Source organism: Curcuma longa, chromosome 2, assembly GCF_044706935.1.
Source record: "Curcuma longa cultivar G26 ecotype Majalengka, Jawa Barat chromosome 2, ITB_CL_G26_1.1, whole genome shotgun sequence".
Lineage (NCBI taxonomy): Eukaryota > Viridiplantae > Streptophyta > Magnoliopsida > Zingiberales > Zingiberaceae > Curcuma > Curcuma longa.
Genome location: NC_133862.1, coordinates 6,247,092 through 6,273,346, shown reverse-complemented (window position 1 = coordinate 6,273,346; position 26,255 = coordinate 6,247,092). Strand labels below are relative to the sequence as shown.

The following is a 26,255-nucleotide window of genomic DNA, read 5'->3' as shown; positions in this document are numbered from 1 at the left end:
TTGTTAAGGTAAATTATATTTCATTTATTTTTCTATGCTAATACTGTTACATGCCATCTAGTTTTTAATGAAACCAGGGACTTGTTGCTAGCAATGTCTATCAACATGTACCAATCCATGGCTAGGCATTTATCACATTCTGGTTAGCTTAACTAGCTGAAAGCAATCCAGGATCTTCGAATGGGACTGCTGCTTAGAATTTAATAGTCAAGTTAATTGCAACATATATTTTACATTTTATTTTTCATCAACTTATTAAGCACGAGCGATCTGTCATATTAATCGTATTTAATTATTAATGACATATTAGTACGTAGAAGATATACAGACATCAGATGGAGACAGATTATTAATTTGCTCTATCTTATTCACAGACGAAAAAAAAAATCATCCTGAAGGTTTTCAAAAAACAAAGTTTATTCAGTAAAGAAAAAAAGAAAAAATCAATAACAAACAGTCGCGACAAGAATATTAGTGTCGACAAATAGGCTTTACAATATTTTTTTTCCAAAAAAATGAAAGAATTAATCAGCGAGCGACGTTAAGCAGGCAAGGCACGGGGGCAGAGGCTCCGAGCTTTAAACCCCAAGCAGTAGTCACCTGTACATTATTGTAACAAAAATGTTTATACAAAACTCTCTATTTCAGGTTAAACTAAACTAGCAATGATAGAGAAAACAAGGTTTGACCCGACTCAATCTGAAATAAGTTTTAAAATTTAAACATATGTGTTCAATTTGTTAATATTCATCAACAATATTAGTGAAAATTCTTATCAATATACTAAATAAATAAATAAAATTTTAAAATGAACAGATAAATTTATATTATCAAATTTAAGGATTAATCAAATAAATTTAAAATATAAAAATCTCAAATAATCAAACAAGCTTGATTCATTTTAGACTTTGACTTCAATTACCTTATCAAACAAACTTAAACATCACAAAACTTGACTTGCTTACCACCCTAGCATGACATAACATGAACTGCTACCCTTACAAGAAACTATCTACCTTTGCCAATTTGAGATCCTAATTTCCACGAAAATGCATGCGAATATTCACTGTCCTAATTACTAATGAAAATGTATATGAATATTCCCTTCCCCTGTTATTGATTGTTCACGATAGAGTTAGTAAGTAGATGGTTTCAAATAAAACCCTTCACTTTTATTTGTTTTAAAATTTCAAAATAAATTACAATATATCCTTGTACAAGTATTGGAACAAGATGTGAAAAGTAAGTCAAATTAGACAAGAAGCTTAAATAATTTTTATAATATAGCTTGATAAACAAACATATAATAGATATATTTAAGTTGATGACATTTCCTTTTTTTAATCCTTAACCACAAAGTGTTCCTACGCCATATCAATGTGAGACGATCATCGCTCGGAGCGATAGCAATAACGTTAAAACCCTTATTCAAACTTAACGAGACTTCCCTTTCATAATGATCAAAATAATGACACCCATTTAATGATTGTGAAGAGTAAAGAAAAAAGTTCATATTTTTATTTTCCCTTTCTTGCTGAGATTTAAATCTTCCTAATAGTAGTTCAAGAGTTTTACCACTTTCACCGTTTGGCCGGAAGATTGATATGAACATGAACCTAGCTGCTGCACACTTGCCCCCCAGCTGTTGCTATTCTTAGTATATTTTACACTGATATGGTGGATAGATGCACCCTGCAAAGGAACCGACGATAATATTAGCGAAAACGATTGAAACTAAAACGAAAAATTCCAGGTGAATTGACCTCTTACAGATTGACAAGCAGAAGATTCTGTTAGAAGAACACAAACTTGATTGGTTCCTTTAAACAAGGAATGTAGTCTACCTCATTGATGATAAACTAGAAAACCTGGGCGAAAAAGAGCAAACAAAAATATCAAATATGAGCAATATGGCAGAAAGTGAGAAAAAAAACTCCAAGTATTAGTTCAAGCCAATAATTGAATTCATATAAACGCGAGAGCATGGATATACCGTGTTGGTTGTATCAGATGCAATGGAGCTTCAAGCATTTGAAAGAGGTTGTTGGCCACCAGCACTTGGTGACTGTGCTTTAGAGCATTTCATGCATGTGTACCAGATCCAGGCATGCTCCCAGATGTCTCTTAAGGAAATCCTAACATTGCGTTATATGTGAGCATGGAACCTTGCCATAGTTAGTGAATATCAATATCCAGGTGCAATGCATTATCAGCTCGTGCGAATTCCAGTTTGTTTAGCGGCAGACTGGCGACAATACAACCCATACACATTTCTCATGCATTTTGGTTGGCTGTCTAATCCCTTTGTCAGTGTGTAAGACAATAAAGCCTGCAAGATCCACCATACAAAAATTTGCAAGCCAGTTTCTCCTTACACATTTCTGGCTGAATGAACCGGAAAGTGTCCACTCTCTTCAAGACGACGAGCAGTATTCGACTTGCAGCAGAAAATTATTTTTCACCCTAGGATATCCACCAAAGAAGAGACTGCAGCAGTAGAAAGTTTCTACAGGTCGATTCACAGAAGAGCTCTCCTATTGCAAGCTTTAATGTCCAATAGACTCCAGCGAAAGTCTTACAAGTCGAAGCAACCCTTCCACATCATGAAAGTTGAAATCGAGAGCCTTTCTCACTGAAGACAGGGTATCTGGCCTGTCCTTGTCAAGATTGGCACTAGCAGCTGCAATTGAAATTTGTGATTTCCGTGTTGCCTCGAACGCACAATTTAGGTCGTTTGTCTGCAATGATGCGCATTGTAAACATACCAATACAAACAGAATGGAAATTTAAAAAATAAAGATTCATTCTATGTAACACTTATACCATGCATCAGTCAGTCATTATTTTTTCATAGAAACAGAATAAGAAATTCATAGGTATACTTACATAATGAAGCAACCGCATAACTTGAAGATGATGCCGTGCAGCTAAAATATGGTTGCCAGCAACTTGTGGAGAACTTACACCCTTCACCGAAGCATTCTTAACCAATAACGCCTGATTGTTTAAATTATCAACATCAGACGCAGAAGAAGATGGTGATTCACCTAAAATACAAAGCAAAACAAAAATAAAAAAAATCAATGCATCTTATGCTTAATTAGCAAGAGAAATGTAAGAATAAATTGGCAGAAGAAAATCTAATCTTTTGAAAGGTAATCATACAACTTCCATCACTAATTACCAAAAAAATCTTACTTTAATAAAAAAAAAATTACATATTTAAATATAAAGCCATGATTAGGTGAAGGCAATCATGATAGCTAATTAGCTATTGCAAAACATCCTATTCAACATTTCACAGTCATAATCCAATCAACAAAGTAAACTACTATGGAGTGGTAACTCAGTAGTTTTTTGGTCACGGCAACCAGGTATCCCATAGTAGTTGGTAACTCAGTAGTTTTTTGGTCACGGCAACCAGGTATCCCATAGTAGTTGGTAACTCAGTAGTTTTTTGGTCACGGCAACCAGGTATCCCTAAGCCACATTAGATGTGAAACTATTCCCTGTTTAGGCAGAACAACAAGGTTAAATCTTACTCAACAGTGCTGTTATACAGATTCAAGCCTTCGACCTTTGCCGGAAAACCTATGGACCTAGCTTTCTTACTACTAGACCAAGCAACTATCGGTGATGGTAACTAAGTATTTGAACATACACAAAATGTACAAAAAAAAAAAAAGGATAGCCCAGTGTACGAAACTCCTACCAATACAAGTGGGTCTCGGGGAAGAGTCTATTGTACGCAATCTTACCCTACTTTGCAAGAGATTGTTTTCGAGACTCGAACCCGTGACCTTTAAGTCGACAACAGGAAAAAAGAAATAAATGTTAACCAGTAAAACTAAATCTAAAGCATCTAAATACAATTGTACTAGTATTGTGTATAGATAAAAGGCAAATAAAGTTCCAACTTTTTGGAGTGAACCAAGGGGATCTTTCAAATCAGAAGGCAACAACAGCTGAACTAAAATATTTTTTTCCTTGAATAAATCTTTTCCTGAATCTTAAACTGTATGTCATCACAAGGTTTCCTTTCAACATGTATGCGCCACCTCATTCTATCACTCACTGAAAAATAAAACCAGAATATTAAATTGCTTGCAGTGATAGGTGAGAGCATAGTTATCTCATCAGGATTCTGTTTTTGAAAGTACACCTTGGACATACTACTTTTATTAAAGTTGAAGGGGGTGTAGACTCACTGATAGGAGACTAAGTACAACTAAACTAATCAGAGTAACTACCCTAACATGGCTTTAGTGAACCATGTGAGAAAATAAGCAAGTATGATCTCTATAAATTATTTAGAAGGGACATAATTGGAACATCGAATGCACAACTAATAGAAATGCCACACTTTCCAAACCTGGAGGATGAAACTGAAAAGCAGCTTGCAACTCATGTCGATCTCTGCTTGCATTAGGATTTTTACAGTATGCAGCCTTGAGAAATGCCACTTCAATGCACTTGTATGCTAGAGCAGCTGAAGCCATGTCCTTGATTCTCTCACATTCACGGGCTACAAATCTGTCAAGATAATGACATATTCCATATTACTTAGATATAAAAATAGTGCAGCATTATTGCATAGTTGTTCACCACTATTTGGGATAGGCTACATGATTTAATTCATCCATTTGACTGTAAATGAGGACTTGGTGTATACCGTGAGGCTTTAGAGCGTACTAACAGAAAATTATGCATTTAGAATTATGAACAACTTAATAGTCATGTAATTTTAACTTACTCGCAAAGTTTTGCTGTTTCAAAGTACATTTGTGCTGCTTCTGCTAGCTTAGCACTATCAAAAGTGGCAGGTTCCAGAAGAGAGGCAATATGGAGAAATTTCAAGGCAGCCTGAAAGAATAGGCTAGTGCTTTCAAGCTCTCGTCCTTCAATCTGCAAGAGAATCATTTGTAAGGAGCAAACAAATTTTATAATCACATTGGAATAAGGGTCGGAGTGATTTGTGAGAGTAGATTTACCTTTAGGCGATTGGCTGTGTGTTTAAGATCTCTTGCCTCTTTAACGAGGAGAGTATGGTTTTCCTTTCTCATTGGACTGGATGTGTCAGGACCACTAGGAAGGGCATGCCTCATATTACTATGGTGTACTCCAGTATGACTATCTGGATGCTTATGTTGTTTTCCTACTTTCAAGGCATCAGTAGTTACTGCATCAACCATCTCACCATCAGACCTTCGCTGCTTGAGTGGTGAAGAGACAATATCAGGAGCTTGAGTCTCTTGTTTATCTCCAGAAGCTAGTTTGAACTCTGATTTCGCTTGTCCAGACAGTAGATCCGGGATACGAGTCTTATGTGAACCATTTTGATTCATTGTTTTCTCATGTTCTAAAGGTGTCGCTTGAAATTCTGGTTTCAAACTTCTAGCCCCAGTAACTGAATTTTTTGAATCTAAATTTCTTTGTTGACTGGAAAGCATGGAAGAACCATTTGTGTCCATATTGTCTTGCAAAGCAAATGTCAAGCTATTATCTGCTTTACTTGCCATCCATCTTGAACTATGGCCCTTCTTCAGCGAGCAATCCTTCACATACTTGCCATGGATGTCATCTTTTTCATTCCTACAGGAATCAGTAGTAACCTCAAGTCTGTAGCTTCTGGCATTATTTGCAGAGTTCAAATCTTTGTTATCAGAATGAGAACAAGAAGGCTTAAGCCTACTTTTGTCTGAATCGGACTTAGAATCTCGATGTTTCTCTTTAAACCCTGACGAGCTCTTGCCAGACGTACGGTGAGTAGGGTCAACTATTTGGTGTTGCCTATTTACTTTCTTTATGTCCTGATAATCGTCCTTGTATGGATTATCTCCATTCTCAATAGGCAAAAGTTTATCATGGACACTCTGTTTCACAAGTAGATTTTCTTCATATTTGCTAACAGTTGATCGGGTTCTTCCCTTCTCCAAGTAATCGACAGTCCCTCCCAAAGAATCCAGAATAGCAGAATTTGCTGCTTTATGACCTTCAATAGATTGTTTCTGAAAAGAAGAAACCATATCCTTCCTGCGCTTTGCTGAAGGTCTGTTTCTCCCATCGACTTCAACATCTAAACATCTTTTTGGGCTTCTCAATACAGAGCGATCAGTGTTAGTTTCATATTTTTTATCAGAATCCTTTTTGCACGATTGTTTTTCCATAGTTGGTATCCTCAAAGGTGATGAAGAAACTGACTCAACAGGAGAACCCTTCGACTCTGGAAGATTGGATCTACTTTTATGGGAACCAGAAACCTTTGAAGAACTGGAATTAGCTGCTAAACTAGGTTGCACAGAGTTAGTACCCCTCATCTTCATAGAATCCCTCCTCAAGGAACCAAAGTCCAAATCTCTTGAAAATGTGGCATTCTCCTGGCTCTGACGTGAGGGGCACTCTTTTTCGACCAAATTGGTTGCTTCCTCATCCATTTCATCAGGTAAGTAATCTCCATTGGCAGCCAAAACTGTTTTAGATATTGTTTGCTTTTTATCCATCCTGTTATTAAGGTTATTAGTCTTGGATATCTTTCCTTCAAACGTTAACAAATCAGCCTTTTTATCCTGAACACTCTCTGATTCACTAAAAATTTCTTTGATATTAACCCTGCTATCCTCATTTTGGCTTGTCATAAACCCTTTCTGGTTGTGCTGAATCTCATGGCGCATAAGTTTCTTCTTTGTAGAAAGGGACTTCTCCACATCTGAAGTACTGAGATGATCCTTGATATGTCCATTATTGAAAAATTGAACATCATTCCTTACTTTGTTAGAAGATGGTGATGGATTGCCTTTTACATCATATTCTAAGCTCTGCAAGCTTTCTTTCTTGTGCTTCTTTGGTGTTCTAAGACCATCTTGATCAATCATTCTCTTGCCTTTTGATTTTGAATGTTTCTCATTTTTTTCACTTTGATTACCTGAAAAGACAAAGATACAAGTAAATATTATTTGTTCACATAGTCAAAAGATTGACAAGCAAAAACAATACCTCCATTTGGATAGAATCCATGATTTTTATGCTTGTCTTTTTGCTTTGGCTTATGCTTCTCTGTTCTGAAATCAGCCGATTTGCCTAGAGTACCAACTGTACCTTTATTTGACGAGTTAATCTCAGCAGGAAGATATTGATTAGTATCATTAACAGAGATATGGTCCTCCTTTTTTACAGCAATTGGAAACTCTGTAGAGATTGATTGATTTAGTACTGAAGCATCTTTTTGAGAATTTTTCTTCTTTATAGTAGGCACTCCAAGATGAACTCCACTAGCCAAAGATGTACTAGCAACAGAATGTCCAAAACCATCTAAGCTAGCAACATTCTTCGAAGTTGGGGCAATATACAATGCATGTAGAGCATTCGTTGTGTCGTCCTCACTGAGATGACAACTATTCATCCCTGGCCTACACAAGAATATCAATTATTAAACCATAAACGAAAGGTAATACGCAAAGAAGCAGTTCACAGTGTTGATGAAGAGATACTTACAACCAATTCAGCAAATTACATTGCCATTTGGAAGGCAGATGGCCAGGATTTGTACCATATGGTAAGAGCCGCCATTTCTGACAAATGTCACATTGTACCCAATTCTCTTCAATAACAATGGAGGCTTGAGGCGCAATGGTTGCATCTGCAGCAGGGTCATTGCATGTCAAAGGTACAGGTACTGGTTCACCCACAGATGTACCTAAAGCTAGAGTGCTCCCCATCTTTTTACCACCAGACCTTTCCTTAACTGGCTGAGAAGGCAAAATGGACTCTTCATCCTTGCACTTCATGTTCTTATTCTTAACCTTTAAATTATTTGATGAACCAACTCCAGTCTCTTCAGCTTTGACAACCCAGTCGCTATTTCCATAGGATTCATTAGCGCAAGACCCACTAGGATATTTAAGTGATTTTTTACCCTTGGACTTCTTCTCCAACTTTTTCTTCTTTTCATTTAGTGTTGTGGCTAAGCTTCCACAGACACTGGCTTTCACAACCTCTCCAGATTCAGATTGACTTGTGATTACTTTACTTTTCTTGTCAGATAATTGGTCCTTCCTTTGCAGCACCATGTCTTTGAATGGAGAAGAACTTTGCTTGGTCTGATCAGCAGCTTCAGCTACTTGCTCATTCCTCCTCTTCTCTCCACTTATGTCAGCATTGGGAATCTCAGAATCTTTATCGGTCTTGAGTCTCACTTCTCTCTGGAGATCAGATTTCACATTCTTTTGAAAATCTGCATTTCGATCCTCTGATGTCCTCTGTGTCATGCTTGTTTTTTCATTCAATTTTCCTTTTGACTGATTGATTCTGTTCGCCAAGTAGCCAGCCCCGTTATCTATTGTGCTATCAACTAACTCAAATTGTCTATCTTTTGTAGGACCAGTAATGGGCTTGTCCCTTGATAAATCCTTTCTGACATCCAATGGGTAATCCAGGGTTTTGGTTTCAATAAGTGTAGTGTTTTCACCTATTTGCCCTTCTGCTTTTTTAGTACTTTTTGAATTGGAAGAAACCCTACCAAAAGAATTAGAGGCAAGCTCTTGCACTGGTCGAGCTTCTATGTCAATTTCCCTATTAAAAATTACAGCACCTTTGTCTTCCTGGTACTTTGCTCCCTTTGACCTCCCATTCTGCTTACTCAACTTAGTTGGCTTCTCAGGCTGACCATTTGATTCTCTTGAATGTATAGAAAAGTCAATAAAGCCAGAAGTAGTGTCAGACCTTTCCTTCGACAATTTCCCTTGTTTGCGTGGTTTGTTCAAAGGGAGATCTTTTTCAATCGAGTGAAATAAACAATCACGGAGTGGTGAAAGCAAATTGACACCAGGAATAGGCAAAGATGTCATAACCTGCTCAAATGGATTAATTAGAATTATTTAATAAACAAAAAGATCCTGCCTAAGATGATGGTAGATAAAAGCAAATTTACCTTGAGAATGGTCCTAGGAGATTCATCAAATGTATCATGTGGTTCAGGAAAAATTCCATTACTTCCATCAGGGCTTTCCTCAGAAGATGATGATGGAGAAATATCTAGGCCTAGACCACTGTAAATAGCCGCATTATTTCGAGCCAAGTTGTTGTCAGGACCCACTTTAATGCGAAGCTTCAGCATTTTGTGGTCAGAGCCATCAGCTGTCTTACTAAATGGAGACCGCAGAGAACTAGGGATCCTGAGTGTTTGGTTTATTTGTAGAGATATCCCGTTTGCATGAATTGTCTACTAATGGTACTGCTGTAGCATTACTTTTGGGAAAAGATGAATTCAACATAACTGAAGTGTTTTGGTTTGTAACCTATAAAATATGAGATGGCAAACTCATAATCTTGATTACTAACTAACAAACATCATCTAGCATTTGGCAATAGTTCTGTGAATAAATTTCTTATATTTGAACCAGCAAAAGACATGTATTTTTGCATAACTAATGAGAAAAAAAAATGATGCTGAATAACCAGAGTTTTGTTGCAAAACATTACATGAAACACATTCTAATGGGATTTATCACAAAACTTAAAACCAATTGCGCACCTCAACTGCGGGATATTTTGTGACATTTTGATTTCCCACTTTATGTGGACTTTTAGGATGACATAAAATGGAAGGAGAACGCTGATAAGTAGGTAAGAATGAACCATATCCTCCAAACTTTGCGCCTGTAAATTGGATGAGTCCTCATTAGCCAAGAAATCAGTACAAATTGATGTTTAACAAGTTCCTGGGACAAATATTCTGCTTTACCCAAATTTTCTGCAGAGACCCCAGCTTCAAAGTCTTTCTGAAAATGTCCCAAGACATCCTGTATTTTCTCATCCTGAGAAGAAAAAAAAATGATAATACCACGAAACTGGTGACAATACAATCGCCAAAGTTTCAGGACAAAAAAACTGTCAATATGATCTAGAATTTGTTTAACAACTCGCAAGACATTTTCCTACGATTGGTTGATTAGGCGTTATCCAAATTGCACCATAGGCAGCTACAATTGTCATGAAGTTCACTGCAACACAAAATTTCAGGACTTCAAGGAAAAACATTCATGACTTTCTCTGATCCATAATGCTAGCAAATGGAGCTTCAGTCAAGAACAAGGACAATTGAAGACTTGAGAAGGGACCTTCGTGATTTTGGACTATCAGATAATCCTTTTTTTTTTAACCCGAACAAAAATTTTCATCTTTAGAAATATACCTACTTGTTCCAAAACGTGCAGTTTAAGATCAAAAACTCATTAATAGACCCCAGCCACCAGTAATGCAAATGTATGGCCAAACAAAAATTTACTACACCAGATAGCCAGTTTTCGTAGAGTTCCAACATGCCATGAATATATACAGAATCTCCGAGAGTTATCCGACAAAGGAAACAACACAAGCAAACAAGAGGGAAATCAATTGGGAGGACTTACGATGTAGGAGAGAGCATCAGGATCGATGCATCGGCCGTCCTCCTGACCGGAGTACGCCTCGCCCTCCTCGAGCTCGTTTTCCTCCTCCATGCCTCCTAGCCCCCTTCTGGCATCCACCCTCCTCGCCGCCGACAGCATCTAATCACGAAACCCCCCACCCTTCCGCACCTCTCCCCCCACCTCGCTAGAAAATCCAGAAAACGAAATCTCCCGAATCCCTTTCCTCCAGCCGCCCAAACCCTAGAATCTCTCACCGGAGGAGGGCGGCTTCCGACTACCGCGGCGATCGGCGCCGGAACAACACGCGGACTGGAAAACGATCCCCAAGATCGAGATCGAGACTTCGCCAAACGAGATCGGGGGCGGCGATCGCCACGAGCGCGCTCGCGTTCGTTCCTTTCGATCTCGTTCGCTTGTTTGGTGTTCTTTGAGAGAGAGAGAGAGAGAGAGAGAGAGAAAGCGAGAGGAAGACGGGGAAGGAATAGATAATAAAAATAATTAATTAACTATTATTCCCTCTTTTTTTCCGTTCCTTTTTTTTCCAAATTTTTCACGATGGTTTTATTGCTAAAATCTCACTTTCCCTCCCAAAGTTTACAAAAAATTCCACTCCGCTTTTCGCAGGTTTAAAACTTATCAATTTCCCTCCTTGAGTTACTAAATTTACTCTGTTTTACCTTTTTTGTGTGAATATGATTAATTGAGGGTCACAAATGAAAATTGTTATTTATAAATATATGTAAACTATAATTTCATATTATTCATAACGTATAGGCTAATATTTTATTACTAATTTAATATTATTTTAGTAAAGTTAAATAATTGATAGTTGGTAAAAAGGATGTTTTCAAATTAAATTAGGAAGCATGGAATGAAATTTTGAATAAATTCTAAGGCAAAGTGCATTTTTTTTTGCATAATAATAATAATAATAATTATTGTTAGAATTATGAGCTCAACATTTGAACTAAGCAAAAGATTTATCTTCGATTTACATAATGATAGTGGAAGATCTAGAAAGATTGCACTAGAATTTTGATTAACTTAACATAATTACATCTTTTAAGTTATGATATTATTTTTAATCACTATAATAGAATGATTTTTTGCTAAATCATTTATTATTTATGAAAAATAGATTTTTTAAATAAGATATATTGATGCGGAAGTAAATAAAGATCCACATGGCAGGTTCTTAATTTAGTTAACATAGACTTCATATAATGTATCAATTATCGAGCCGACTTAACTAATAGAGTCGTTAGCCTCCCCTAAGGAGCCTTCCCAACAAAGGCTGACTCCTCGTCTTTTCCACGAAGGCTGACTCCCTCGTCTTCTCCACAAAGGTCAACTCCTCAATCTTTCCCATAAAGGTCAACTTTGCAGTCGACTCAGCCCCACCGAGTCAACACTCTTGCTCAGCTCCTCTCTGCCCCAGTCAAATCGGCACTCTTGCCTAGTCGACTCAACCTTGCCAAATTGACACTCTTGCTCATCTCCTCTCAGCCCCCACTGAACCAACACTCTTGCTCAGTCAACTCAGTTCCATCGACCTGACACCCCTCGACTTAGCATGTCAAACCCTCTAGTCCAACCACTTTAGCCTGCTCAATAGCACGTGGGATATCATGTGGACTGGCATAGCACATGGGATGACATAGCACGTGAAACAACATAATCTACATAGCGTGATCTCACACGATCTTCTACAGTATAAAACGTGGACGACGTGACCAGTTGATATGACAATGCAACACTTCCTTACTATGTTACTAAGTATGGTAGTAAGGCATCTCATTAATGAGAACATCACACATTCTTATGAATCATGGCATTTCCTTATCTGCTATTCTTTTACTCTATCTCCCTTATTGAATACTTGACTTAAACATTGGAGTGGCTAAGACAGAACATCCCTTGACCTACATTCTAAGTTCAACTCTCTTTTCTCTTAAGCCTTACAGGCTCTCCAGCTGGTCTTGCCCAATCAGCTCAACTCCACCGACCCAACGACCCTTAAATTAGCATGCAAAAACCTCTAGCCCAACCACCTTAACTTGATCAATAACACATGGGACATCGCATGGCCTGGCATAGCACGTGGGATGACATATGTAGAACAATATATAAAACATGGTCTAGTGGCAATGATCTCACACAATCTTCTACGGTATAAAACATGGGTGACATGACTCGCTAATATGGCAATGCAACATTTTCCTTACTAGGTATGGTAGTAAGACGTCTCATTACTGAGAAGAGAAAGATAATAAAGAGTCTGCTTTTGCTAGTAGAGGTACGTGTACGTAAATACATACAAAAAACATCACACATTCTCATGAATCATAGCATTTTATTATTTGTTGTTCTTTTTCTCTATCTCTCATGTCGGGGACTTGACTTATGCATCGGAGTAGCTATGTCAGATCATTCTTGACTTCCATTCTAGTTCTCTTTCTCTCTTAAGTCTTACATACTCTCCAATTGGTCCAACTCTCCCTTCGTGTTCAGTGACTCCGCCAACATAGAAGATAGTTATCTGGTGGCTCATCCTATATGATAGTCTCCTGCCTCAGATAGGAACACATATGATATTATCTCAATAAAAACTCCAACAACCTTCTCCTTAAAAAAAATTAAATAACCTTTTTATAATGGCTCAACTTATTTTTAAAATATAAAAATTAAATACTTTTTAAAAGTTGAACAAACTATAGAAAAACAATTTACACAACTTTAACTAATTTTTAATTGTGTTACTCATTTAATTATCTCTTAACCTAGTATTAACAAATAATTAAGTTCCTAATGCAACATCGATGACAAAATACCAAGACTATATTTTTCTTTTTTATTTCTTGAGTTTGATCATCTATAAATTGTTATAAAACACTAAAATGCAATAAAACATTTAAAATAAAAACACATTTATGAATCTTTCTAAAAATGTTGAAATTTAGTGTTTTGCTAATTTCAATATAATTTTGGTGCCTTATTAGAACGCTACGCATTTTTTTTTTTATATAGGCACGTGTTCGATAACATTTGCGGCGGTCTAGATTGGCGACCTGAAGGCCCACCTTCCAATACCCAGTCTTACCCGACAACAATGCTACCGCACTTGGTTTCTCGAGAGGTACATGGGTAGGCGGCGCTTAATTCTGTGGCTGCGTAAGATCTGGCCGTCGCGGATCTTGGGTTGAAACACGTGGCTCCCGCCGTAAAGGATCCGCTGCAGCAGCGTAAACAAAGTGAAGAATTGTTAGGGGGTTAATTCGAATCAGTTTGATGGATTCGGATTTCGGATAGATTCGAGCAAAGATATTATAAAAATATCTTAATTTGAATACGACTCAAACCTAAACTCAATCTGAAATCCTAAATCCAAATTTAAACTGGAACTCGGATAATTCAACCAATCTGAAGAGCCTGATCAACCCGAGAAAAAAACTTTTTTTTATTATTTTTTAAATAATTTTTCACTTTATTATCACAGTAATATTTTATTATTGATATACATAAAATATCTTAATTTTTTAAATAAAATTTAATTTAATTCTAAAAAAAATTTTAAATTCTAAATTCAGGTCAAATTTCAGATCAATAATAGTTAATCTGAATCCAACTCGAACTCAATCCAATTAAAAAAAAAACTCCCAACCTACATTCGAAAACCTCATAATCTAATATTTTTTAGATCGATTCGGAGTTGGATTGGAGGATCAAGTTCATTTTTTATACCCTAACTCTGTTTACTCAGAGCCACGGATTGAGAAGAGAAGGAATCACCGTAGAAATATATCTGGACGAAAGAAAAGATAAAAGTCACGGGCTCAACTTGTCGAACTTCTCGTGACAAGGTCATGGTCATTACCCCGCTGCCAGATCGCAAACGAGACTGAGCTCGCGACCTCGCAACGAGATCGCACGTCGCCCACGACCTCGTAGTGCAACGAGAAAGGTTGTCGCGGTGTGATGAGAAAGGCCGTCATGTGCAAGGTCGTGCGTATGTCACCTACACATCACAAGCGAGGTTGCACATCACCCCACTACCTCACGACAGGCAAGGTCGTGCGTCGCCCCGTTACCTTGCCATGGGCAAGGCCGTAGCGGGTGAGATTGCCGATGTCGTCAAGATGCTAGTCGTTGTTGTCGAGTAACCTAGAAGCAAAGAGGACATATGGAAGTTCGTTCCGTCTAATTTTTGATGGACTATAAATCACAAGAAATTTGATCCGCAGACTGAATTAAAATCTGTCCGTCTATATTTTTTGTTACTAGTAAACAGCGGAAAGTGAATCCATTCATGGATAATCCATCCTTTATATCATCCCTATCATCCGCTCTCCCAAGTAAACAGGGCATACGAATTGTTCATTTGGTCACATGGAGTAGCTTCGAAGCTCACTTGGATTTATGAGCATGTGTTTGTTTGTCCTTTTGGTGACCAAATCATTCTTCCATGTCACCTTGTTAGTTGTTATATATTTGGAAACTTTTTTAAGTTTCACCCCAAAGGTATTGTGAATTTTTGATTCGGTCTCAATTGTGGAGTATAATTTTATACTGGAAATCATTTCAGATGGATGTTCACTCTTCTTCAGCAAAAGATGAAATTCATCACTCCAACGGTCCCATACGGGCGGTCCCACGACCATCTGTGAGGAGGTAAATCGAGAAGTTGTAATTGACCACGACGGGAGGACATTATTTTAACTTCATCGAAATTCGATCCTTGTCAACTTCAGTAAGTCTGTCCGTCGTAACCAACTCAATTATACTCCAGGGACTAGATGAATGTTTGCTCACTTCTTACAAAATACAACTCAATTCATTTGTAATTTGAGTAGGTTGACCTAGGTCAAGTTCTGGGTTGACTTATACATGCAATTTGGGTGCTTAACTTACGGGAAGTCGACTTTAAATCGATCGAACCGTCGCGAAGATCACCACCAAAGAGCTTAGGTTCTTGGGTGACCACTAAAAGGAATCTTAAAGCAATTAGTTTGTATTGTTTCATTGGGTAGGGGGAGGGGGCTCTAGCAATAAATGATAAATAATGGGATTGAATTGTTAAACAAAAGGAACAAAGAAACATGAGTTGGTAAATAATGACAGAAAGAGGTTGATTTAGTAAAATACTCAATTATAAATTATGCGCACAGGGGACCACTGCTACTTCGCTTGCAAGATCAAGGACCCAGGCGTGCGTTCCATAAGAAAACTCTGCGGGCGCTTCGAAAATTATGTGCAATTATTAATCTTGTAATTATTCTTTATTCCTATTTTTAATAAAAATAAAGCTTAATATTTATCATTAAATCTTTTGACACTTTTCAATGGTTCATTTTTGGCTTTTAGAGCACTAAGGCTTAAATTATATGTACGAGTTTAGTTGTAAATAATTTGTTTGTAAAAAAAAAAATTACGAAGTGAAAATTATATTATAAATAATGGAGAAATCATTAAATTATTGTACAACTTTAGTTAGTAATTGAACATTTTAACTGCTCACTAAACTCCAAACCTATTCCCTGCACAAATGTGAAGGGTTAGTGCGACATTTTGTTGGTTTCTAAATTATTTTTTCAAATTTTTTAAAAAATTATTTTAATTTTAAAATATAATAATTCAAGATTCACTACTCTAGATTTTGATAATTTCCACGCACACATACAGATATGATATTCTGCGCGACTCTCTCATGCGCGTCCGTGAGTGTCACGTGATCCACCGTCCATCACATGATCGCGCGTCAGATCTGACTGTCCAAATGTGAGAATGCATAGTGTTCCGCCCCCGACCCGCCGCCGCCCTCGTCGCGTCGGCTTGCGTCGGATTCCGATCGGATTGTGACCGAAATCCGATGCAATTTGGTCGGAAACGCAATCGACAGTGACGCGAGCCGGTTTCCAATCAAATCGCGATCGAATTCTGGCCAAATTGCGGTGGGAAACGGCGTGCGCCACTGCTAGCCACGTTTCCGGCCAAATTGCGCATGATTCTGACCGCGATTTGGTCGGAATCTGACGCGCGCCACTGCCGACCGCGTTCCGGCCAAATTACGCCGGATTTTGACCACAATCCGATCGGAATCCGACGCCGACCGAAGCACCGGCGAGTGGCGCGTCGATTGCGCCCGGGTCGGCGGCTAGCGGTGGCCGGACAGTGCAACAAGGGCGACGACAGCGCCAGGGGGTCGGTGGTGTCACTCACGGGGTCCCGAGTTTATTATTTCTATATATATATATATATATATATATATATATATATATTATATATATATATATATATATATATATATATATATATATATATATATACAGGAATGATATCCTGCGCGATGAGTTTACGCGACTCCGTGCGCGACAGCCGACGTGGCGAGGAGTTTCACTGTTCATCCTCCACCGTGGCCGAAACGAAATCCCAAAATAAAATCCCGCCTCTCCCAAAATCGCGCGGCTGATTCTCAATTCGAGCTTCCGTTGTGGTTGAAAAGGAAGCAGAGAAGGATGCGACTGCAGTAGAGGTGAAGAATGAGAAGGGTGGTCCGGTTGTGGAGAAGGCCTTGTCCTTCAGGGAGGAGAGCAACTTCTTGTCGGATCTCAAGGAATCCGAGAGGAAGGCGCTGGTGGAGCTCAGAGCCGCCGTCGAGGAGGCCATCCTCAAGAACAAGCTATTTAGAGACGAGTCAGAGCCGTCGGAGGGGAAGGAGAAGGTCCATGGAGAAGGGGGAAAACTGGAACTTGACAAATCTGCTGAGGCGAAGCACACCGACGAAGAAAAACCCGACCTCTCTACCCAAAATCCTCAGAATATTCTTCAAGTCAACAATGCTACTCTTCAGCCATTTCAAGAGAGGCTCTTCTTTTGTTGTTCAGTTGTCTGAACCCTTGCCCTGAGCTTATCTTTCATGTACTCTTTGATTGCAATACTATTTAAAATAATTTTTTGTCATGAGAATCTTTTGTAGGAATCCTGTTTCGACTTAAAATTATATTTCTGCCTTCTTTGAGGAGGTGTTTGTTGTCATTATTTGCTGCAGCTTGTGCCCTCGAATTCAGGCTATATTAAGAGCATGAATATGAAGCATGATATTGAGAGCATCCCTAATTGCAAATCATGAACTTCATAAGATCTCAATTAGGAAACCGGCTGATGGCACAATGCATTCTGAGGTTACGTACGCATTATAGAGTGCAAGAGGAGCAAATTAGATTTTTGGATCATGTGCATTCGAGGTCTTTAAGTCCATCAGCCGGTTTTGGACAAAACCGGCTGATGACTTATTTGATAATAAAAAATTTAAAATTTTATATCTATATGAGTGAGGGAGTCCAAGGAACTCATTGGTGTCTTTGAACACCAAGTATCATCTATGTAGAATTAAAAATAAAATTTCTACCCCAATCCACATGCCGAGCACGAGCGAAAAAAATTCCTGCTTCCAACACGATGTATCGCAATGCATTCTGAGTTGATGTACACATTATAGAGTGCAAGAGGAGCAAAAAAGGTGTTCGGATCATGTGCATTAGAGGTCTTTAAGTCCATCAGCCAGTTTTGGACAAAACCGGCTGATGGCTTATTTATTAATAAAAAATTTAAAATTTTATATCTATATGAGTGAGGGAGTCCAAGGAACTCATTGGTGTCTTTGAACACCAAGTATCATCTATGTAGAATTAAAAATAAAATATCCACACCAATCCACATGCCGAGCACGAGCGAAAAAAATTCCTGCTTCCAACACGATGTATCTCAATGCATTCTGAGTTGATGTACACATTATAAAGTGCAAGAGGAGCAAAAAAGGTGTTCGGATCATGTGCATTCGAGGTCTTTAAGTCCATCAGCCGGTTTTGGACAAAACCGGCTGATGGCTTATTTGATAATAAAAAATTTAAAATTTTATATCTATATGAGTGAGGGAGTCCAAGGAACTCATTGGTGTCTTTGAACACTAAGTATCATCTATGTAGAATTAAAAATAAATTTTCCACCCCAATCCACATGCCGAGCACGAGCGAAAAAAATTTCTGCTTCCAACACGATGTATCGCAATGCATTCTGAGTTGATGTACACATTATAGAGTGCAAGAAGAGCAAAAAAGGTGTTCGGATCATGTGCATTCGAGGTCTTTAAGTCCATCAGCCGATTTTGGACAAAATCGGCTGATGGCTTATTTATTAATAAAAAATTTAAAATTTTATATCTATATGAGTGAGGGAGTCCAAGGAACTCATTGGTGTCTTTTAACACCATCACTACAAAAAATAACCGATTTTGCGACGAATTTTTGGGACGAATTATTTTCGTCGCCAATCAGCAACGAATTTTGGGACGAACCAAAGTTTCGTCGCTAATCTGCAACATATTTTGCGACGAAACAATTATTAGTTGCCAATTTAGCAACTCAAAATATTCGTCGCCAAATTCGTTGCAAAAATTAATTCGTTGCTAAATTCGTTGCAAATTTGCAACGAATAATTTATTCATCGCTAATTAGCGACGAAAGATTTTTCCGTTGCAAAAAAATCATCGTATCGGCCAAATTTGGCGACGAATATCCTATTCGTCGCCAAATTTGGCGACGAATATCTGTTTCGTTGCCAAATTTGCGATGAATAGGATATTCGTTGCTAAATTGGCGACGAATAACTGTTTTGTTGCCAAATTGGCGACGAATAGGATATTCGTCGCCAAATTTGGCGACGAATACCTGTTTCGTTGCCAAATTTGGCGACGAATATGGCGACGAAAAATTCTATTCGTTGCCAAACAGATACAGGAGACAAATGTATCTGTAAATTGGCGACGAACAGTATATTCGTCGCCAATTTGGCGACGAAATATTTGTTTCGTTGCCAATTTGGCAACGAATGCACTGTTCGTCGCCAAATTGGCGACGAATACCTGTTTCGTTGCCAAATTTGGCGACGAATATGGCGACGAAAAATTCTATTCGTTGCCAAACAGATACAGGAGACAAATGTATCTGTAAATTGGCGACGAACAGTATATTCGTCGCCAATTTGGCGACGAAATATTTGTTTCGTTGCCAATTTGGCAACGAACACACTGTTCGTCGCCAAATTGGCGACGAATACTCTGTTCGTTGCCAATTTGGCAACGAAATTGGCGACGAAAAAAATTCGTCGCAAAAAAACTTAAGTTAAAACCCTAAGTTCCGTCTCCTCTTTTCTTCTCGCTCGCGAACAGCCGACTCCTTTTCTTCTCGCTCGCGAACAGTGCCTCGCTCGCCCTCTCTCGTCGATCTCTCGCACGGAACAGCGCCTCGCTCGCCCTCTCTCCCCGATCTCTGGATACGTCTCCCTCGCCGCTCGCCGGATCTCTCACCGCCGGATCTCTCAGTCCTCACCGCCGGATCTCTCTCGCCGATCTCTCTCCCTGGCCGCCGGATCTCACTCCCTGGCCGCCGGATCTGTCTCCCTCGCCGCCGGATCTATCTCCTGGCCGCCGGATCTGTCTCCCTCGCCGCCGGATCTATCTCCTGGCCGCCGGATCTGTCTATCTCGCCGCCGGATTTGTCCTGGCCGCCGGATCTGTCTCCCTCGCCGTCGGATCTCTATCTTGGCCGCCGGATCTGTGTCCCTCGCCGTCGGATTTCTCCTGGCCGCCGGATCTGTCTCCCTCGCCGCCGGATCTCTCTCCTGGCCGCCGGATCTGTGTCCCTCGCCGTCGGATTTCTCCTGGCCGCCGGATCTGTCTCCGTCGCTGCCGGATTTCTCCTGGCCCTTCAATATCTGCTGCATTTCTACGGTATCTTGAGTATATACTTTTAGGGTGAGCTGGCTACTTCGATTCTTACATGATTTATCTAGTTTTCATCTACAGATCAAATACGCCACGCCCAAGTGGGCAAAATAATACCTGTTGATTCATGTATCTGCTATTTATATTCACAATCTTAAATCTGCAGATTCTGTTTTATGCTAATTGCTCTCTTTACTATTCTTTTAGGTTTATGGGCTTAAATCAATAGCTGTAGGAAGATTCAGGTTTACTTTGTTGGGGAAACAACATAGCATCCTTTGCTTTTAATGCAAATAAGAAAAAGGAATTGATCTAAATTTTAGAATTTGTAATAGATTTCAATAATTGTCTTAGCTTAGCCAATGATTCCTTTGTTTAAATCTTTGATTATTGCACGATGTATGTCTTTTATATGTAAATCAATGTAGGAAGACAATGTCCCAACTTCAAACTTTTTATTTGAGCTATTCGAGATTGTGCGGTTTGCATGCCACACATTCTGCATTTGATTTCTGTTATCTTAGATATGGTTCTTCTACCTAGTGATCTTGCTGCAAATACTCCATGCCTATATTTGACTCTTGCCTGCTCTAGCATTTTATTTGGTGCATTTACTCCATTGTCGTTCACTGGAATCATGTGAACCTTCTGAAATAAATGTGCATGATTAATTACTCTATTATGGAATTACTGCTACTAGAGTAGAAGGTCCAATAGTAATGTGTGTCTTATAAATATTCATCTCAAAGCTTCGTTAGCACAAATTCTATTGCATGTTTTTAAAATCATATTAATGTTTGTAGGGAAAATTAATTTCCCTGTATATGTTAATTTTCCCTAAACTTTGTAAATCCTAAATTACTTGCTAAACTCTAAAGTTAAAATTGTAAAATCTAAACTCTAAATCATAAATCCTAAACCTAAATTCAAAAACCCTAAACCCCCTAAACTTTAAACCTAAAGACTAAAGACTAAACCATAAATCGTAAACCTAAACTATAAAAACCTAAACTTGTAAACTCTTAAACAATAAATGATAAACTCTTAAAAAATCCTAAATCTTAAATTCTAAATCTTAAATCCTAAACCTAAATCCAAAAACCCTAAACCCCCTAAACCTAATTAAAGACTAAACACTAAACCCTAAAACCTACAACTAAACCCAAAAACCCTAAACCCCCTAAATCTTAAAAATTCACTAAACCATAAAAACCTAAATTCGTAAACTCTTAAACAATAAATGTTAAACTCTTAAAAAATCCTAAATCTTAAATCCTAAACCTCCTAAATCTAAAGACTAAACACTAAACCCTAAAACCTAAACTTAAACCCAAAAACCCTAAACCTCCTAAACCTTAAAAAATCACTAAACAATAAAAATCTAAACTCGTAAACTCTTAAACAATAAATCATAATTAAACTCTTAAGAAATCCTAAATCTTAAATCCTAAACCTAATATATTAATATGAAGATTATGGGCAAAACGATGTCTAATATACTTTTGTTTTATTACAAACAGATTTCTGTATCATTTGAAGAAAAAAATCAAAAATAAGGCACATGTTGAAGCGTCTATTGTTAATGCATATATTGTGGAGGAAGTAACAACGTTTGCATCATATTATTTTGAGCCTCACGTTCGAAGCAAAAGACAAAGAGCGGGAAGAAATGAAGAAGGACCCATTGATCCTAATTTGATACCAGTTTCAATTTTTAATTATCTTGGCAGGCCAAGTGGACCATGTAAAGAGAGATACTTAACTGGTCAAGAATGGCTCGCAGCGCACACATATATTTTACTGAATTGTCCAGAAGTAAACCCATATTTTGAGTGAGTATATATATATTTTATATTATATTTTAATTCGATTGTAAATAACTTATGTTTTCAATATTGTTGGTTTTATAGGATTTTTCAGAATTTATATTCAGGAATGTCAACACAAGAGTTTAATAATTTCTGTGATAAAGAATTTGCACCATGGTTCAAAACATATGTAAGTATAAAAATTTAAATTTGCTCACTATTTAATTTTGTAATTAATTTTGGAATTTGATTTTAGATTCAGGGTAATCAAGCTCAGATTGACTCCGAATTATTATTGTATCTTTCATGGGGTCCAAAATCAATAGTACGGACTTGGCCGGTATATTTCATAAACGGATATAATTTTCATACTCAAGATTATGGAATGGGCAAGGCAACAATGAATAGCGGTGTTTGTGTTCAATCCTCCTCAGATGGAGCTGCAAGTAATGATTTTTATGGGTTATTGGATGAAATTATAGAGGTGGAATACCCAGGTCCAGAAATTCGAATTGTTTTATTTTTGTGTCGTTGGTTTGACCCTGTCAGAGGGATGAAGGTGCATCCACAGTATAATTTGGTTGAAATTAATCATAAGAGATTATATAAGAGATATGAACCATTTGTGTTGGCACAACAAGCAATTCAAGTATTTTATGCTTCATATCCAAGTTTGAAACGAGATAAAATTGATTGGTGGGCTGTTTGTAAAACAAAAGCAAGGTCAAAAATTGAAGAACGTTGGCAAGAGAATGCATATCAACAAGACGAAGTGGTAAATACATTTCAGACACATGAATATCATATACCTATATTACGAGATCCCAGCGGAGTAGTGATACCCGTAGATATAAGTGAAATTCATCAAAATGAGGACGACGAGGACGACGAAGAGATGACGACGACGATGACGATGACGATGACGATGACGATGACGATGAAGACGACGACGATGATGATAATTCATGCTGAGTAAGTTAGTTGACATTATAAAATTATTAGAAATTCATTTAGATAATGGAATGTAAGTGTATATATTTAATTTTAATCGGTAAATTTCTTTTTATTCTTCATAATATGCAATTTTTGATAGATTCATTTACAATATTTTAACTGTACATTTTTTTCTTATATAGATCATTTATCCTGACTTGCTGGTGCATTCAGATTGCAGACATCCTTTATCCTGACATCATGGTAAGTTTTTACGAATTTTAATTATGCAAATAATTTTATCTATCTTTCCTAATATATTTTTTGACAGTGGCGACGGGGTAGACGCAGTAGTACTCCTTCAGGTGCAGGCCCCTCTACTTCTGGTGCAGCCCCCCCTACTACAGATGCAGCCCCCCCTACTACAGATCTAGCTCTCTCACCTTCAGGTGCAGCCCCTCGCCTTCTGGTGCAGCTGCCTCGCCTTCTGGTGCAGCTGCCTCGCCTTCTGGTGCAGCTGCCTCGCCTTCTGGTGCAGCTCCCTCTCCTTCTGGGAGCCATAGCAGGTCCTTCGACCGGACAGGCTGCTGCACAGACACGAGTGTTGATAGTCCCACTCGGTGATTCGTAAGTATCATATCTTAATTATGTTGTCAATTAAATTTTGATAATTATTTAACATTATTTATTTGATATTGTATAATAGGTTTACTGATGATCCTGTACGGATTGTTCACGATATTAATAGAATCGTGAACAATCTTTGGCGAGGGGATTCTATGAATTTTAGAAGCACTCCTGATTCCACCAAGGAGTTGTGGTGGAGTGAATTCAAGGTAAACTATGCATTTAATTATATATATATGATAATATTGTATAATAGTTAATAAATTCATTGTTTTAACTTTCAGCGTGCGTTTACTTGGGATCCGACTGATGAAGTCGAGATTCGACGGATTTTTAAAAAAAAATGCGGTGATCACATCCGGCATATCTTAAATCATGCCAAAACAAGGAAGAAAAAACCAGCTTGCATTTCTGATGAAAATTGGGAGAAAATTTCTAAATTTTGGGAAACTGAGGAAAGCAAAAAGATAAGTAATCAGAATAAGCTGAATCAAGCTTATAATACTGGTGCCTCATCTGCGACGTATGCGGGCGGCTCAATCAATATGGATGAGCATACGCGTAGATTGGTAATTTCTTTCAACTACTTCAATTTAAATTTATTTTATATTTTTGTTTATATATCTAACAATATTTTTTTAGGCTAAGGAAATAGGCCGAGATCCTGATTTCATCGATACTTTTACTCGCGCGTTCCAGAAAAAAGACAAGAGTTGGAGCGGAGAACGAGCAAAAGCCATGAAGGTTTTAATATATTTTTAAATATTTATGTGTTTAATTTCTAAAATATTATAACTTATTGATATATCTTTTGATAATACAGGATAAATTTACTGAGCTTTCTTCAGCTGCTAGCTCTCAGGGATCTGAGTCCTCAGTTGGGAATGAATTGAGTCTGTGGTTGGAGGCGAGTGGGGGATGCAAAGGTGGTGGAAGGATTTTGGGTATGGGTTCTTTGAGCAGAACCCATAGAGTTGCTGGTACCTCTTCTACCACCTCCCCTGCCGTCACATCACAGATACATAGCTTGACAGAGGAGGTCACTCAATTGAAAGGCCTATTACAACAAAGGGACGAGGAAATGATACGAAGAGATAACCAAATTAAAAAATTGCAAAAACAACAAGAGCGGATTTTGCAACATTTTCAGTTGCAACTTGGTGACGACGACGACGATGACGACGACGACGACAGCGACGATGGTGGTGATCCTTCATGAGTTTTTTTGTGTATGCATTTTTTTAAGCATTATTTTATTTATTTGACATGCTTTTTATTACAGCTGCAAGTTAATAATTTATATATTGTTAATAATACTGTTTGTTTTTTTGTTACACAGGTTTTTATAAACAAATCAAAAAAAAAAGGTTAGTCTTTACATATTTAATTTATAGGTTTTAGTATTAGTTTTAATTTTAAGAATGATACTTTCTCTTTATCTTATTTTTTCTATGCAGGCGAAGACAAGATAGTGACGAAGAATCAAGCAGAGTTTCCGGCGGACCTTGATGATCTCTTCTTCTTCTTTTCTTCATATATCTTCAGACTTGTTTATTTAGTATCAGTACTTTGTATGGATTTTTCGCATTTTGATGCATGTGACTGTTGGTTGGTTGGTTGTGGTCGGACAGACTTATAGACATGTGTACATGTCTATTGTAGATATTTGTTGGATTGTGATGTGACTGTTGGATGTTATGTTATTGTATATTATGGATGTTATGGATGTTATGGATATTTGTTTGTTATGGATTTATGTATGTTATGGATATTTGGATGAAATGAATGGATGTTATTGCTTTATTTGTATTAGATTTGATATGCTTGTTTGTTACAGGTTACATGTATTTATGAATCGATCCGATTGGATCGATATTGTTTGTATATACAGGATAATCACCAAAATGAATATTGCATTGAAATTTTTTTTTGTTTTTGCAACGAAATTTGCGACGAATATAGGATTCGTCGCCAATTTGCGACGAAATTAGCAACGAATATCAGTTCGTCACAAATATATCGTAAGTTTACTATTTATCGTAATTTGCAACGAATTCAAGATTCGTTGCCAAATTCGTCGCCAATTGGCGACGAATCTAAAATTCGTCGCCAATTGGCGACGAATCATTAGCAACGTCGCCAATTGGCAACGAAAAAATTCGTTGCCAATTGGCGACGAATTCAAAATTCGTTGCCAATTGGCGACGAATTGTCGCCAATTGGCGACGAAAATTTTGGATTCGTTGCCAATTGGCGACGAATTTTGGATTCGTCGCCAATTGGCGACGAATTTTGGATTCGTCGCCAATTGGCAACGAATTAATGTATTCGTCGCCAATTGGCGACGAATTTAAAATTCGTCGCCAATTGGCGACGAATTCGTCGCCAATTGGCGACGAATTACAAAATTCGTTGCCAATTGGCAACGAATAATATTCGTCGCCAATTGGCGACGAATCCAAAATTCGTCGCCAATTGGCGACGAATTTGGCGACGAATTTTTATTTTCGTCGCAAAAAATGGCAACAAATGTGGATTTTTCGACGCAGATTTTTGGCGACGACTTTGTTGCGACTAATTGTGTTTCGTTGCAAAATTCGTCGCCAAATTTTTTGGGACGAATTTTTTGTTAAAATTCGTCCCAGATTTCGTCGCAGAATGGTTATTTTTTTGTAGTGAAAATACAACTGTGTTTGCAGGTGA

General features: G+C 37.9%; 2 protein-coding genes across 2 annotated transcripts; one reads left to right on the top strand and one right to left on the bottom strand.

The window, feature by feature from the left end:
• Window positions 1–373: 373 nt before the first annotated feature.
• LOC141821836 (cysteine-tryptophan domain-containing zinc finger protein 7-like) lies at window positions 374–10,544 on the bottom strand. Its single transcript, XM_074709208.1, is given in 15 exon segments — window positions 374–600; window positions 1,576–1,692; window positions 1,771–1,868; window positions 1,994–2,738; window positions 2,887–3,047; window positions 4,373–4,533; window positions 4,754–4,905; window positions 4,992–6,922; window positions 6,994–7,406; window positions 7,492–8,846; window positions 8,927–9,166; window positions 9,168–9,293; window positions 9,530–9,654; window positions 9,740–9,812; window positions 10,407–10,544. Coding segments are annotated over 12 exon segments (5,067 nt in total). The 3' UTR covers window positions 374–600; window positions 1,576–1,692; window positions 1,771–1,868; window positions 1,994–2,546.
• Window positions 10,545–22,929: 12,385 nt separating this feature from the next.
• On the top strand, window positions 22,930–24,771 carry LOC141821489 (uncharacterized). Its single transcript, XM_074708906.1, has 7 exons — window positions 22,930–22,964; window positions 23,129–23,189; window positions 23,257–23,552; window positions 23,632–23,761; window positions 23,837–24,121; window positions 24,195–24,296; window positions 24,376–24,771. Exons 1-7 carry the CDS (start codon window positions 22,930–22,932, stop codon window positions 24,769–24,771), a joined length of 1,305 nt encoding a protein of 434 aa, XP_074565007.1.
• The last annotated feature ends 1,484 nt before the right edge of the window (window positions 24,772–26,255 follow it).